At 44.1% G+C, this 16,943-nt stretch overlaps 1 protein-coding gene across 1 annotated transcript; it reads left to right on the top strand.

Annotated features, from left to right (window-relative positions):
* Window positions 1-11,760: 11,760 nt before the first annotated feature.
* Window positions 11,761-12,632, top strand: LOC122045880 (glutathione S-transferase U15-like). The gene is made up of 2 exons (XM_042606287.1): window positions 11,761-12,136; window positions 12,211-12,632. The coding sequence occupies exons 1-2, from the start codon at window positions 11,798-11,800 to the stop codon at window positions 12,565-12,567; spliced, it is 696 nt and encodes a 231-aa protein (XP_042462221.1). The 5' UTR covers window positions 11,761-11,797; the 3' UTR covers window positions 12,568-12,632.
* The last annotated feature ends 4,311 nt before the right edge of the window (window positions 12,633-16,943 follow it).

Genomic DNA, 16,943 nt, shown 5'->3' with positions numbered 1-16,943 from the left:
AAAAATCTGCACTATAAGCTTAATTAAAATCTGTACTATAGGCTTAATTAAAAATCTGCACTATAAGCGCTTCTTATGCTTCAAATTCAAGAAGAACAAAGGTCCGAAACTACTCCTACTGCAGGTGAGAAGCACTTACCTTGCTTCTTGGACTCACAACCGAACAAAAAGGGCTTCTAGGACCTTGGCCGGCCGCCGGAGATGATGCCCTAACTCCCTTTCGTTTTATGCCCGAGCTCCGCCATCGTACGCAGAAGAGAAGGAGAGAATGGTTTAAGTCACGGGAAAACAGAGCATCAACTTATCCCTTTTTATAACTTAATATTTCTGTTAACTCCTTAAATAAATTCGCTATCTTTTCTAAATAGACAAATTCAACATCAACTTATCCTTTTTATAATCCAATATTTTGTTAATTATCTTAAATAAATTCGCTACTTTTTCTAAACAAACCAATCCAACATCAACTTATCCCTTTTATAATATTCTGTTAACTATCTTAAATAAATTCGCTACCTTTTCTAAACAAACAAATCCAAGATCAACTTATCCCTTTTATAATCCAATATTCTGTTAACTATCTTAAATAAATTCACTACCTTTTCTAAACAGAAAAATCCGTTTGCACACCTGGTCAGCCGGGTTTTGACCGAGTCAAAGGTCATGGGTTCAATTCTCGGCTTGGACATTTTTTTGTCGAAACTTCCTTGGTTTTGTAAAAATACCAAACGACCTCCAAAAATTACATAAAAATACTCTAAAAATTTCCAAAAATCCCTAGAATATTTCTATAGCATTTTAAAATCTTTTTAAATTACTTTTAGGACTCTAATTGAGGAAATTTGGGGCGTTACAGAACATGAGGCCTTTCATCCTGTCAATGTGCGCTACTAAGGATACCTGCTTGATTGCTTGCTGAGCGCCGATTAGTGTTATCGAACTGGCCAACTTTGCCATCTCATCCACCGCCTGGTTGTCTGCTCGGGGAATTTTGTGTACGACTACCTCGCCAAAGCTAGTTTTGAGCCTTTCGAAAGCCTCCACGTAGAGTTTGAGCCTCGCATTGTTGACCTCGAATGCTCCCGAGAGTTGCTGAGCGACGAGTTGGGAATCCGAGAAGATAATTACTCGGCTTGCTCCCACATGCCGGGCGGCCTGCAGTCCTGCTATGAGGGCTTCATATTCTGCCTCATTATTAGTAGCTCGATAATCCAACCGAACGGACAAATGCATCCGCTCTTCCTGTGGTGAGATTAACAAAATGTCGACTCCGCTCCTGAGTCGAGTTGATGACCCATCCACGTAGACCTTCCAGGAAGCCTCAGGCTCGGGGCTCTGTACTTCCGTGACGAAGTCCGCTAGGGATTGCGCTTTAATTGTCGTGCGAGGCTGATATTGAATATCGAATTCACTGAGCTCGGTAGTCCATTTAATCAGTCGTCCGGATGCCTCTGGGTTGAGGAGGACTCTCCCTAGAGGGTTGTTCGCCATGACAATGATTGTGTGTGCTAGAAAAGAGGGTCGGAGTCTCCGAGCGGCGAGGACTAAAGTGAATGCAAGCTTTTCGAGACCAGTGTATCGGGACTCAACATCCTTTAGGATATGACTTAAGAAATATACAGGCTGCTCTTCGCCATTTTGCCTTACTAGCGCCGAGCCGACGGCCTGCTCGGTCGAGGATAGGTAGATACGGAGCGGTTCGCCGGCAGCTGGCTTAGCCAGTACAGGTAATGAATTCAGATACACCTTTAATTCTTCAAAATCCTGATCCCACTCTGTGTCTCATTGGAATTTAGCTACTCGACGCAAAATCTTGAAGAACGGCAAACTCCGGTCGGTTGTCTTAGAGATGAATCGTGATAAGGCTGTTATCCGTCCAGTGAGGCATTGCACTTCCTTCATGCTTCGGGGCGGTGGCATGTCCTGCAGCGCCCTCACTTTGCTGGGGTTCGCCTCGATGCCCCGTTCGGTAACAATGTAGCCCAAGAATCGCCCACCTTTCGCTCCGAACAGACACTTCTGGGGGTTCAACTTGACTCCGTACCTTCTTAGCGTTCGGAAGGTTTCTTCTATATCTGCACACAAATCGACCGCTCAGAGTGATTTAATAAGTATGTCATCTACGTATACCTCCAAGTTTCGCCCGATCTACTTTCGGAATACTCTGTTCATGAGCCGCTGATACGTGGCGCCCGCATTCTTCAGCCTAAATGGCATTACCCTGTAGCAGTAGTTGCCGTCCATCGTGATGAAACTCACTTTCTCCTGGTCTTCTCAGGCGAGCGGCACCTGGTGATAATCCTGATATGCATCCAACATGCATATTAGCTCGCATCCGGCGATTGAGTTCACCATTTGGTCGATCCGAGGCAGAGAGTAGAACTCCTTCGGGCACACCCTATTAAGGTCTCGGAAATCGATGCAGACCCTCCACTTGTTACCCAGCTTGGAGACTAGCACCACATTTGCCAACCATCTTGGGAATTGCACTTCCCGTATGTGTCCGGCTTCCAGCAGCTTTTCGACCTCCGCTCGGATGATGACGTTCTGTTCTGCGCTGAAGTCCCGCTTTCTCTGCTTCACTGGCCGAGCGTCCGGTCGGACATGGAGCTCATGCTGCGCTACGCTCGGCGAAATTCCTGGCAACTCGTGGGTTGACCATGCGAAGACATCATGGTTGCGTCGTAGGCACTCGATCAGCTCCTCCCTCTGGTCTCCCTCCAGGTCAGACGCTATGAATGTTGTGGCTTCTGGCCTGTCGGGCTGGATTTGCACTTCCTCCTTTTCCTCGTAAACTAAAGTTGGAGGCTTTTCAGTTACGGTATTTACCTCGAGGCGCAGTGTTTTCCGCGCAGACCTCGACTCAGCTCGGACCATTTCCACATAGCATCGCCGGGCGGCCAGCTGGTCTCCTCGGACTTCGCCCACTTGGTCCTCTATGGGGAACTTGATCTTCTAGCAGAAAGTGGAGACAACCGCTCGGAATTCGTTGAGTGCGGGTCGCCCCAATATGACATTGTAAGCGGAGGGGCCATCAACCACTATCAAGTTAGTGGTTCTCGTTCTTCGTAGCGGCTCCTCACCCAGCGATATAGCCAACCTGGTCTGGCCGACCGGCAAGACCTCGTTGCCAGTGAATCTGTACAAGGGTGTTGTCATCAGGAGCAGCTCGGCAATATTAATTTGTAGTTGGTCGAACGCATTTGTGAAGATAATGTTGACCGAGCTGCCTGTATCAATAAAAATATGGTGAATAGTATAATTTGCTATTACCGCTCGGATGATGAGTGCGTCGTCGTGCAGCACTTCGACTCCTTCCAGGTCCCTAGGCCCGAAGCTGATCTCGGGACCCCGTGCTCGTTCTTGACTGCAGCCTACTGCATGAATCCTTAGCTGCCGAGTGTGTGACTTTCTGGCCCTGTTGGAATCTCCTCCTGTAGGGCCCCCGGCGATGATGTTGATTTCGCCCCGAGCGGTATTGCTTCGATTTTCCTCCTCCCGAGCGGAGGGCCTCGCTCGCTCCTGTGAGGCTCAGGGATTAGCCCTTGGTGGATGATGATGATGCCGCTCAACTGACTCCCTGGCCCCATGTCGTTCGGTGCCCTGGTGTCAGGGGCGCCGATCAGGTGAAGGGGATCAGCGGCGATAGCTCCTAGGCGCGGGGTGAGCGATTGGCGAAAGGCTCCGACAGTCACGGGTGTTGTGGGTGGCTGACTGGTGAAGTGAACAGAACATGGGAGTCCATACCTTTCCCTTCTGCTTAGGCCGATCAGCCGCCACATGCTGGATAGCTTGCGGTCTTAACTCGTGGTGTGGATGTACTCCTTCGGCTTGAGGTCCTCTTGGTAGTTGATAGCTGGTTGGTTGCCTACGCTCAGCGGGCAATAGCGGCTCGGCCAGTGCTTCTTTTCTTCTTGCCGCCTGGGCTTCCTCCACATTGATGTATTCATTGGCTTTGTGCAGCATATGGTGGTAGCTGCGAGACGGCTTTCTGATGAGCGAGTGGAAGAAATCACTGTCCACAAGCCCTTGTGTGAACGCATTCATCATGGTCTCCGAGGTGACTGTCGGGATATCCATGGCCACCTGGTTGAAGTGCTGGATGTAAGCTCGGAGCGTCTCCCTCGGGCCTTGTTTTATGGCGAACAAGCTGATGCTGGTCTTTTGGTAGCACCTGCTGCTCGGGAAATGATGAAGGAAAGTCATGCGAAATTCTTTGAAGCTTGTGATCGATCCGTCCGGCAACCTCCGGAACCACCGTTGCGTCGATCCCGAAAGGGTGGTGAGAAATACCCTACACTTTACACCATCTGTATATTGATGTAAAGTGGTCGTGTTGTCAAACTTATCCAGATGGTCATCCGGGTCGGTAGTCCCGTTATATTATCCGATCATCGGAGGTGTGTAGTGCCTTGGCAGTAGATCCCGAAGAATGGCCTCGGAAAACTGTCGATTGATCTTGTCGGGGGATGACTCAGCCTGAGGCGCCTTCCCCTTCATAGCATCCCGTACGGGCGTTTCATCTGATGACCCTTGATTGGCCTGTGCCAGCTCAGACGGAGTCTGGAATAATGCCCGATGAAATAGAATAGGGGCGGGCGGTGCATTCCCTGGAGTGCCGGTCTGACCTTTATTCTGCGCCCATGTGGAGTATTGCCCCGGTCGGTCTTCCTCCGCCGCTCGGCCACCTGACGCCGAAGTTGCCTATTGTGCTAACCGCTCGGCTAGCGCCTTCTGCTGCTGCTGCTCCACGATTTTTGCCGCTCTTGCCTCGATAAGGGTGTCGAGCTCCTCCTGAGAGAGTGTCACTGTGTGTGGTCGTCTAGCTCCTTCCATCTTCTCTGCTCGGATTTAGGTGCGTTCCCACAGACGACGCCAATTTGATCCTGTCCCAACTGTGAGTTGATGAAAGCTGGGGATGTGGCGCTCTCTGCTAGTTCCGCGTAGACGTCGGGATGAGGTGGACCTCCGGCGAACCTGCAACAAAGCCAGGCTGGGAAGTGGTTCCCGGCGACGACCCTCCGACGCTCAAGTCAAGCGAGAAGAAAGCAAAATAAGGAGAGTTGTAGCTACAGTATAGTTGATTGCATGCCTCCGCCGAAGTCTGGGGGTCCTTATATAGGCCCCCGGGGAGGCGCATGCACGCTAATCGACACGTGCACGCTTCCCCAAACATACCTCAAAATGGATGTGTCAGAAAAGCACGCCTGACGCCATACCGTAACCGTCCGAGCATATCTTTGACATAACAGTGGAAACTTCCACCGTACAATTTTCTGTCTGGTCCAGCCGCCGACCATGCTGTCTGTCGGCGGCACATATCTCGAGAAGGATATCTATGGCCGTCCCCTTTGTACTCTTCTGCACCTTCTGTCTTTTATCGGGCCGAGCGGGACAGATGCTCGGCCATACTGGTTGGGCCGAGCGAGACCTCGCCTCGGCCATACTGGTCGTCCGGGGGGGAGGGGGGGGACGCAGGCGGGGCCGAGCGAGTGGGTCGCTCGATCATATGCTCGGATGAATAGCGCCTACGTTGGCCTACGGCCCAGCTGAGCGGCCGCTCGGCCCAATCAGCTGTCATATGTGGATTCCTGAGCGTCGAAAACTCTAACCTTAGCCAAGTTATCTCCTTGCCGAGGCCGATCGGTAAGGTGGCCTCCCGCTTGGCTCACCTTTTACGTCGATCGTCTCGACCTTGACCTCCACGTGTCATTAACCTCTGTCCGTACGATACCCCTCCTTTGCTACCGGACGAGGAAGTATTTTCATAGAAAACTATTTTTCCTTGATAAAGTATACCCTAAATAATGACTGCATGAGTTTTCATGATTTTTAGATTTTTGTATAATTTTTGGAGAGTTTCTGAATTTCATTGAAATTGGATTTCAGATAAATCAAAAACCCAATCGATCAGCTGATCGATTGAATTGGGTTCAATCAATCAGCCGATCGATTGGGAAGCCAATTCCCGCGAATAGAAGGGTAGTGAATCGATCAGCTGATCGATTAACCCAGGCTGGATCGATCAGTTAATCGATTCAGAGGGAATTTCTGTGAGTAGTAGCTTGCTGAATCGATCAATGGATCGATTGAAGTGAATTCAATCGATTGGGAAGTTTGATTTTGGCTGGAAAAGCCTGATTTCAGCACTTCAAGTCACTTCAAGATCCGTTAACCACTCCAAACCCTTTGGAATACATTTGTATATATTTAGGGGGAGTTTTCATGGTGAAAACAAGTATGAATTAGTTAAGAAAAACCAAAGTAAAGTTTAGGATAAGGTTTAGCTTCAATTCTGAATTTTGGAACCTTAAAACTTCAAGTTTTGGTTTTCAAGGGTCGTTAACCATTCTTAACCTCTTGGAATACATTTGTATACACTTAGGGGGAGTTTTCATGATGAAAACAAGCATGGATTAGTTAAGGTAGACTTAGGTGAAGTTTAGGGTGAGATTTAGCTTCTTTATTGAATTTTGAACCTCAAAACTTTGAGTTTTGATTTTCCTAATTGTTTAGGAATCCCAAGTCATTGTTGGTGCAATGATAGAAGTTTGACCATGTTTTTAGGGGGAGTTACTCTTTGAAAACATAAAAATCTTTTCAAAGACCTTGGAAGGGGGTTAAACCTTCGTGATAAATTACTACTCAGGGTTGAGTATTGGGGAGCAATGGAAGATTGGTTATCTTCATTGCTAGGATGACAAATGCTCTCGGATGAGCATTGTGGAGTAGCTTACTACTCAAGGGAGAGCATTGGGTTAATGAAGGAGATCAGACCTTCATTGGTAAAGTGAAAAATGCTCTTTGATGAGCATTGAGAAAGCGATTACTGTTCAAGGGGGAGCATTGAATACAATGAATGAGAGTTTCATTGGGAAGTTGATGTATGCTCTAGGTTGAGCATTGTGAAGTGAGGTAGAGCTCAAGGGAGAGCTTTGGAGACAATAATGGGTATGTGATCTTCATTGTGGGGTTAACTCTTATGGAGAAGAGTTGTTTTCTGTTTTTGATGTGTGACAAAGGGGGAGAATGGAAGGTTAAGTTAGGCCTTCATCCCAAGAAGAAGGTTAAGGCTATGAGATTTAGCCTTGATATAAAGAAGAAGTTAAGGCTATCGGATTTAGCCTTGTGATAAGGAAGAAGTAAACGCTATGAGATTTAGCCTTGATATGAAGTTGGAGTTAAGGAAGTTGGAGTTAAGGCTATGAGATTTAGCCTTGGTATAAAGAAGAGGTTAAGGCTATGAGATTTAGCCTAACTTAGAGATATTAATTTAAAGGTATTGTCAAACATCAAAAAGGGAGAGATTGTTGGGATAATTTCCCTTAGTTACGTTTGACCAGTTTGACTAAGCTTGAGTTGAGTCAAGCTTGAGTCAGGATTTTAGTTTTGATGTTTGAAAATATATGGAGATTGCTAGGGCAATCATCTGGTTAAGGAGATGGTCAAAGGGTTGACCAGGTTGATAAGAAGACAAGTCAAGTAGGTCAAGGATGACAGAAGACTTGATTGGGTGATGTCCTAACTGGAGTTTAAGCAGTGGTGGAAGTCATAACTAGAGGTTAGGCGGTGGTGAAGTCCTAACTGGAGTTTAGGCAGTGGTGGAAATCCTAACTGGAGGTTAGGCAGTGGTGAAGTCCTAACTGGAGTTTAGGCAGTGGTGGAAGTTCTAACTGGAGGCTAGGTAGTGGTGAAGTCCTAACTGGAGGTTAGGCAGTGGTGAAGTCCTAACTGGAGTTTAGGCAGTGGTGAAGTCCTAACTGGAGGTTAGGCAGTGGTGAAGTCCTAACTGGAGTTTAGGCAGTGGTGAAGTCCTAACTGGAGGTTAGGTAGTGTTGAAGTCCTAACTGGAGTTTAGGCAGTGGTGAAGTCTTAACTGGAGTTTAGGCAGTGGTGGAAGTCCTAACTGGAGGTTAGGCAGTGGTGAAGTCCTAACTGGAGGTTAGGCAGTGGTGAAGTCCTAACTGGAGGTTAGGCAGTGGTGAAATCCTAACTGGAGTTTAGGCAGTGGTGGAAGTCCTAACTGGAGGCTAGGCAAAGGAGAAAGTCCTTGTAAGGAGCCAGGCAATTGGAAAGTCCAAGTGTGATCTTGGCAAAGGAAAAAATCCTTGTGAGGAGCCAGACAATTAGAAAGTCCAAACATGTGGTCTTGGCAAGGTAAGTCCAAGCATGTGGTCTTGGCAAGGTAAGTCCTAGTGTGACTTGGCAAGGAGAACTCGATAACTAGGATGAGGCCGAAGAAAGCTCTTGAAGGCAAGGCGTGAAGGATAGGGAGATATCCGAGGGACGCAAGGCTGGTGGAGGAGGCTAGAAGGCTAGTTCGAGGTTGGTCGAGTGTGGTGGTTTAATCCGACATTTAGGATGAGGTCGAAGGAAGCTCCTGAAGGCAAGGCATGAAGGATGGGAGATATCCAAGGAACGCAAGGCTGATGGAGGAGGCTAGAAGGTTAGTTTGAGGTTGGTCGGGTGTGACCAAATGCTAGGCATGGAGACCCAATAGGTCACGGTTGGCCAGGAGTTGGGTTGGAGATTTTGGACTTGAGTTTGAGTCAAGTCCAGGCTGGTCAATCGATCGGGCGATCGATTGAACCATGGTCCAATAGATCAGTGGATCGATTGGAGTGTGCTGCGATTGTGGGAAGGCTCAATCTATCAGTCGATTGATTGGGATGTGAAATCGCGAGCACAGATGCTTTCCCAATCGATCAGACGATCGATTGGGAGCTGCCAATCGATCGGTCCATCGATTGGGTAGGGGAGTTCTCGCGCGATCGCGAGAACACAGAAAGCGTCTAAATCGATCCACCGATCGATTCAGATGTTCCCAATCGATCGGTCGATCGATTGGGATTTGATCGTTGGGCAAGAAACGAGCGATGGACGGCTGGGATCGAGTGGTGCTGACGTAGCAATCGATTGGGGATGGATTGGATCTATTGGGAGCACTGTTTAAAGCCTTGGCGGAGCATTTTCTCCGCAGATCTTTGCGATTTGTTTCCTGCGAGCTTACAGCGATTTTTCGACGATCTTCTCCAAGTTTCTCCGCCAGTTCTTGAAGGCTCTTGGGGTGCATCCCCAAGGTTCAAGAGGCAACAACAATCAACAAGTAAGCAAGAAGAAGGGTATATTTCAGTTGTATTTTTGTATCTTCTTCTTGTGTGAGTGTTGTAGTGTTGTCTGTGCTTGTACGAGGCTTGTCCACCTCCGGCTGCGACCGAGAAGGAGTTGTTTACTAGTGGAGAGTGCTCGAGTGTGTGGATCCTTGGATTAATCACCTCTTCTTGAGGTGAATACCAAGTAAATCCGAGTGTTAGCGTTGTGGTTATTTTTGTCTTTGTATTCCGTTGCACATCATCAAGACGCAACCGACGAGCACGCGACGAGCCGCTATTCACCCCCCTCTAGCGGACACAAAGGTCCCAACACTTCCTTCCCTAGCCGCAACCAGGACTTCCTGTTTGGTGTTTGGTCTTCTTGATTTGGACATGGGAGCCCCCACTTCCTTTGTTCGAGGTCAATATTCTACTCACATGACTTAATTATATCATAACTCTTGTGCACAGTCGACGGTTAAACCTTCTGGCAGTCCGAGCTTTGATATCAATTGTTAGGACCAAAAGAGATTTAAATATCTCTACAATGACATGATATTATCCACTTTAGGTCTAAGCCCTCATGGTTTTATATTTGGGCTCTACCCAAAAGATCTCATACTAATAGAGATATCTTTTCCCTATAAATCTATGATCTTTCCCATATATTTTTAATGTGAGACTTTATTTGTAACCTTGCAACCCAACACCTTCCAGATGAAGGGGCGAGGGTGCCTCCAAGCCTCTTGGAGGCACCTTCCATGAAGCAGATCAACCTTCAAGCTAATCTTGTTCACGTAGGTGATGCTCCGGTTAATCAGAGTTGAGCTCACCCAAATCCAACTCAAACCTTCTCCTCGAAAAGATTTCCTCCTCAACTTCTCGTCCCTCGAATGTCGCGCATGTCCTCGTCCACCGGCGTACTCTCCCGCAGCACCTCGTCCCTCGGATGCACCGAACCCGTCAACTCCCTTCTAATGCAATCCTTCCCGTCTGCTACATCTTCCGTTTGACTTCTTGTGCTCTAAGTTCCTACATACTTAGACACAAGATTAAAAATAAACAGAACTTAGCTTAACTTGGTTAACTACATCAAAACTACCCATGGATACTTACACGAATGTCCTAATAAGTCAAACTTAACTAAATACTATACAAGGCAAGATTTTAACCTTGGTAAAATTGAAATAGAAGTATTAGTCAATTGCTATAGAGTAACAATTAACTGATGAACCTTTAAATCCCAGATTCAAGGTTCGAGAGGGTTTGTTGCACAATAGTTGATTGATAGCACTTTTCCGGTAAACATAATGTTTTGAACCCGTTTGATCCACTTGACTGATGATCAGTCGATTGATGATGTGGAACAGTTAACTGTTGTCATTGTTGTAGAGAACATAATTTTCTAAACTCGACTATGTGATTTGACTATTTAGGTAGTAGTCGATTAATATTCATGAACAATCTACTATTGTGGTTAAATCTGCAGTTGCAATGTTGAAATTGACGGAGCGATCGACTGATAGGCGCTATCAGTTGACTATTATGTGAAAATCAACTCCGACCAAAAAGCTATAAAGGAAGGATTCATGGAAGATTTTGATATCAATTTTTGAAGGTTCTGTCGGAGAGCGTTATTGTATTTTTCTAAACCTTTAAGAAACAATCTAAAATAACTAGAAACCGATCAAAACGAGATGATTCATTTGTGTAAATTATTATTTATATTGTATTTTATTTTTCATCTTTTTATTTTATTTTATTGTCCTGTTGCTGGTAAAGAATAGGAAATTATAACAAATTTCTTCTCCCCCATAGGGATATCCGACAAGGTAAAAGATAATGGTGCTATGGATCCATAGAACAATATATCATATAATAGAAATAAGAAGTTCTGACTTATGTATAAATGATTTATTTGTTATGTATTTGTACTTATTTTTTCAACTGTGTATATTTCTTTATACACAAGCACAATGAATGACGAACATCAAATCACGAATCGCTATTCACCTTCAAAAGTTTTCCGATAAAAAGAAATATAATATACTATCGCTAGGGTAATAAACCATGAATAAAAACCAACAGTTCTACATCATGTAAAAATATATATATTTTTTTATCTTTTTCTTGTTATATTATGTATTTGTTTTTATTTTTCTACTGCCTATAACTCTTTATAGACTATTACAGTGAACTAAGACTATTAAATCGCAAATTGATATTCACTTGACCAATAGTTTTAATAATGTGCTCTCATGGCTTGACAAGCCAATAATAAACTTCTAAAGATTAAATTGAGTTAGTATGCCATTACTCTAAATTGTGAAACACTTTTGTTTAAAAAATATTTAAAAATTAATGGTAAATAACTCGTTTATTTCTATTTTAAACTTCATCCAAGCTTTGTCAATCCAATTTTAAATCCAGCTGGATCCTATAGACAATGTACAAGAAACGAATTTTGATTTGAGTTCAAAAAGAGAAAATAATTTAATATATAATTTTTTATTTTCTCTAGGCCACGTATTTTGCTGTGGATTTAACGTGACGTACGGAGTTACGTCATCTACGATTATTCAAAATTAGTAAACAAATAGAACGTTGGTCAAACCTTCTCGCCTCCCGCGCCGATAAATAGCAGAACCACCGCCGGCGATGTGCTCAGCCATCATTCGCCAACACCGGAATCAATTTTTACTACCATGGCCGGAGCTTCGGCGGAGGATGTGAAGGTTGTGGGTCTGTCGCTGAGCCCCTTCGTCACCAGGGTTCGCATCGCCCTCCGCCTCAAGAGAGTCGAGTACGAGCTCGTGGAGGTGCGGTTCTTGGAGCCGAAGAGCGAGATCCTGGTGAAGTCCAACCCAGTCTACAAGAAGATCCCCGTGCTGCTCCACCGCGGAAAACCTATCTGCGAGTCCGCCGTCATCGTCCAGTACATCGACGAGGAGTGGTCCGACGGCGGCAGATCCTCCTCCATCCTCCCCGCCGACCCCTTCGACCGCGCCATCGCTCGGTTCTGGGTCGTCTACATGGACGACAAGGTAAAGGCCCCTGTTTTCGAAATCCATCGAATAAAAATAAAACATCTGACTCCGATTTCTTCGATTTGTACCAGTTGCCTGCTTTAATTAGGGCTCTGAGGCCGGAGAAGGAAGCGGCGAAGGTGACGGAGTTGGCCGGGCAATTCCGGCAGGTGTTGGGGCAGATGGAAGAGACATTCGCGGAGTGCGGCAAAGGGAAGGGCTTCTTCGGCGGGGACGCCGTCGGCTACCTGGACATCGCGCTGGGGGCCTACCTGGGGTGGATCAGGGCGCTGGAGAAGGACAAAAGCGTCAAGCTTTTGGATTCGGAGGAGCTTCCTCGGTTGGCTGAATGGGCGGAGCGATTCCTGGCGGAGGAGTCAGTGAAGGGGCTGATGCCGGAGGCCGACGAGTATCCGAAGTTATACGCAGCCGCAGTGGCGAGTCAGTGAAGGGGGCTTTGCATAAATCCTGTGAGATCATAAATAAATAAATAAATAAATAAAGTTTGAGTCAAGAGTTTTCTTGAAAACGATAAATAAATAAATAAATAAATAAATATGATACAAATCAAATAAATCAAGTTTCAAAACATTCAAGAACTCAAATAACATATCCAAATCCAGTGAAAAATTCATATCTACACTGTTCTCAAACTCAATTATGATCTTAGTTACAAATCTTTTTTCGTTTGTGCTCCAATAAAAAAAAATGATAATCTCAATTAGACTCATTGACTATCTCTAGAGTGACCGAACTGGTTTTACGGAAGTTTCCCACCGACCACCAAGATATTTGTGCTCTAACAGCAAACTTATAATGTGTGGAATAACATCACTATTACTGCAATGGACAATTGAAACTATCGATAATTAATGACAATAAAGGACCATTAATTAATCCACTAGTTTCACTTACTAAGGCTTTTCACCTAACTTCACTTACTAACGCTTTTCACCTAGTTTCACTCACTATGATTTTCATCTGTCTAATTTCACTCACTAAGACTTTTCACATTAAGTGTCTTGTCAACACTGACTCACTTAGATTTTTTATCTTTTGTCATTCTTCCCCTTGGATTTGCCCTTCCCTAACCTCTAGTTAGGACTTCTTAGTCAAGTTTCCAGTCAACTTTGATCTAATTGACTCTTGTTCACATCAAACTGGTTAAATATTGACTAGAGTAGAATTGTACCAACAATGTCCTCAAACGGACAATTGCACTTGCAAACTCCATATATTGTCAAACATTAAAACTTAAACATCAAGACTCAAGCTTGAGCCAACTCAAGATTAATCAAACCGGTCAACCTTGATCTAAGGAAATGGTACCAATAAGAGTAACAACTGACTGATGAAACTTTAAATCCCAAGTTTATGGTTCGAGAGGGTTTAAAGGGTTTGTTGCACAATAGTCGACCGATAATACTTTTCCAGTAAACAGAATATTTAGAACCCATTTGATCCACTCGACTAATGATCAGTCAATTGATTATGTGAAATAGTCAACTGTTATCACTGTTATAGTGAACATAATGTTCTAAGAGAACTAACACCTAGCATTTATGAAACCTAAGCAAATAATAAAATGACGTAGTAAGAGCGCTAAGAATTGCATTAACTAAGTAACGAACATGTAAGGAGCATTTAATTGAACACCTAACTAGCAACATTCCATCAAAACCAAATGCATGAAATCCTAATCATGGGACTACACATAACCAATGCCCAAACAAATCATCACATCAAGAGGATGAATCAATTAACAACTCATAAATCTAGCAAATAAAATGATCAGATCAACTCAAAAGTACGGTTGGGGAAATTCATAGAACACTTTGTAGGCGTCAAACAATTCAAACCAAATACATGAAGTGTCCAGAATGGGAATCAATTCTATTACAAGCAACCATCAAGAATTCATACAATCAATCAATGCATCAAGAAGTAAACCAAACATCAAAGAGTAAACAAATATTGCCGTTGGATGGAGTTCGGATGGGGCTGATTTGTTGCCTGCTGTCCAAATCTGATAGTAGGCGAACAAGACGAGGTGGAGGTGCTCGGCTGTTATCCGAAGATGAAGATGACAATGAACCGAAGAGGAAGGGTAACCCCTTTCCTCCGTGATGAATGAAATGATGCAGATCTGGATGAATCTGTGTGCGATCGGAGAAAGGGATAAGATGTCGCCAGTGTGATGGAGAAGAAGATGGCCGAAGGAAGGAAGATCGGTGGCCCGTTGGAGGAAGGGAATTCCCTTGACCTTCGCCGGCGATGGGTGGAGAAGAGAAGCGAGCCTCGCCCGACGAAAAATGGGAGAATCCTAAAGCTGGACCAAGTACAGAGATATGAGCAATCCTCTGTTTTCTGACGAACGCCCTCCTTTCCTGTAGGTTCTTGTTTTTAATCTCTGCCGCTTGATTCAAATTTCCATCAACGGTTGAAAACAAACCAACTCTGATCCAACGGGGGAATGAGTTCATATATTGATCCAAGTTTCCAAATCTTGATCAATAGTTGAGATCTACTCTCTCTTCACTTGGATGAACCAGATCTTTAACGGATGACTCAGATCACTTCTGATCTTAAATGAACGGATCAAATTGGTCCAAAACTTGATATCTCGTTTAAACCCAGATCTAAGCATCAATTTGGTTCGATCAGATCTGGATACATGATCCCTTGATGCCTACAAAAAATATATCCAAATATTAACATCAAATATAAAAAATATAATAGAATTTGCAATTAAATATAAAAATAAATGCAACTTATGAGATGTGTAATAAACATAAAATTAACACATGTTATATTCAAAAAGTATGTCTATATGAGTTAAAATATCGTAGTAAAATGATGGTTATCATGCTGTGATTATTCTGTGAAATGATATTGGAACTGGAATGGTAGAGTCCGTGATGATTACCACGACCGTTCGGACGAAACATATTCAAGATAATTTGAGATAAATATTTTTTTACTGTCCTATTTGAATGTCTTATATAATTATATTTTTCACCGTATTTATTAGGTGCCTTACTTAGTTAAATTTGAGATAAAATCTTAAATATTATCTTAAATTTAACGTTTTCAACAAAAATTTTGAGACGTCTATTATTACTGTCTTAATTACTTAGCTAGTATTTAAGATATATTTTGTCATTATCTTAAAATTTTTATCTCAAAAGTCTAATTTTCTAGTTGTGTATGTGATTTGACTATTTACGTAGTAATTGATTATTAGTCATGAATAATCTACTATTGTGGTTAAAGTTGAGCTAGAAAGACCCGTTCTGCAGTTGCAACGTTGAAATTTGATAGAGCGATCCGTTGATGGGCACTATCAGTCGATTGTTATGTTAAAATCAACTCCGACCTGAAAGATATAAAGGAAGGATTCATGGAAGATTTTGATGCTGATTCTTGAAGGTTCTCAAGGAGAGCATTATTGGATTTTTTAAATCTTTAAGAAACAATCTAAAACAACTACAAATCGATCAAAACGAGATGCTTCATTTGTGTAAATTATTATTTATATGGTATTTTGTTTTTCATCTTTTTATTTTATTTTATTGTTCGTAAAGAATAGGAAATTATGAGAACTTTTCTCCTTCAAAAGTATCCGACAAGGAAAAAAGATAATGCTTCTGTGGATAGAACAATAGATCATAGAATAGAAATAAGAGGTTCTGACTTATGTATAAATATGATTTATTTGTTATGAATTTGTAGTTATTTTTCCGCTGTGTATACTTCTTTATACACAAGCACAACGAATGATGAGCATCAAATCACGAATCACTATGTTGGTGCAATTTCCAGTAGGTCAAGGTTGACCTAGTTGACCAAGCGTAAACCTTGGTCATGGTTTCGATGTTTGACAATACAGAAAGACATGTAGACATGGACAATGCAGGTGCAGTTGTCCATGCGGAGAGATACTGATCAGGGTCTGATCAGGTTGGAAGAAGAAGAGTCAAGTAGGTCAAGGTTGACCGGAAACTTGACTGGGAAGTCCTAACTGGGATGTTAGGCAGTTCGGAAAGTCCTGGTGAGTGAAACCAGGCAGTTCGAAAAGTCCTGGTGAGTGAAGCCAGGCAGTTCGGAAAGTCCTGGTGAGTGAAGCCAGGCAGTCAGGAAATCCTGGTGAGTGAAGCCAGGTGAAAATCCTAGTGAGTGAAGCTAGGTGAAAGCGAAAAGTCCTGGTGAGTGAAGCCAGACAGTTCGGAAAGTCCTGGTAAGTGAAGCCAGGCAGTCAGGAAATCTTGGTGAGTGAAGCCAGGTGAAAATCCTAGTGAGTGAAGCTAGGTGAAAGTGAAAGTCCGAAGCCAGATGAAAATCACGTGAGTGAAGCTAGGCGCTTGGGAAAGACCTGGTGAGTAAAGCCAGGCAGTGGGAAAGACCTAGTGAGTGAAGCTAGGCAGTTTGGAAGTCCCGGTGAGTGAAGCCGGGCAAGGGAAATCCAGATGGGTCAAGGTTGACCAGACATCTGGTGAAAAGTCCAAGCAGAGAGCTTGGCACGGGAAAAGTCCAAGTATGGAGACTTGGCACGGAGAAGATCAAGTGGAGACTTGGCACGGAAAGTCGGAGAGGGCTCGGTAGCTTGTTCTCCTGACCGTGGTCGAGAGGGCTCGTGGCTCGTTCTGACCGGACGAAGTCGAGAGGGCTCGGTAGCTCGCTCTCCTGACTAGGTCAAGAGAGGGCTCGGTAGCTCGCTCGTGGACCATTTAGGTTAGTAGGGTATTTGGATCGGTCTGTGACCGATCCAGTGATACTGCTGAGATCGACGGTGCAGTGACCGATCGATAACAAATGGGGTTCTCAG

Source organism: Zingiber officinale, chromosome 2B (assembly GCF_018446385.1).
Source record: "Zingiber officinale cultivar Zhangliang chromosome 2B, Zo_v1.1, whole genome shotgun sequence".
In the NCBI taxonomy this organism is placed as follows: Eukaryota; Viridiplantae; Streptophyta; class Magnoliopsida; order Zingiberales; family Zingiberaceae; genus Zingiber; species Zingiber officinale.
This window is presented reverse-complemented; position numbering and strand designations above follow the sequence as displayed.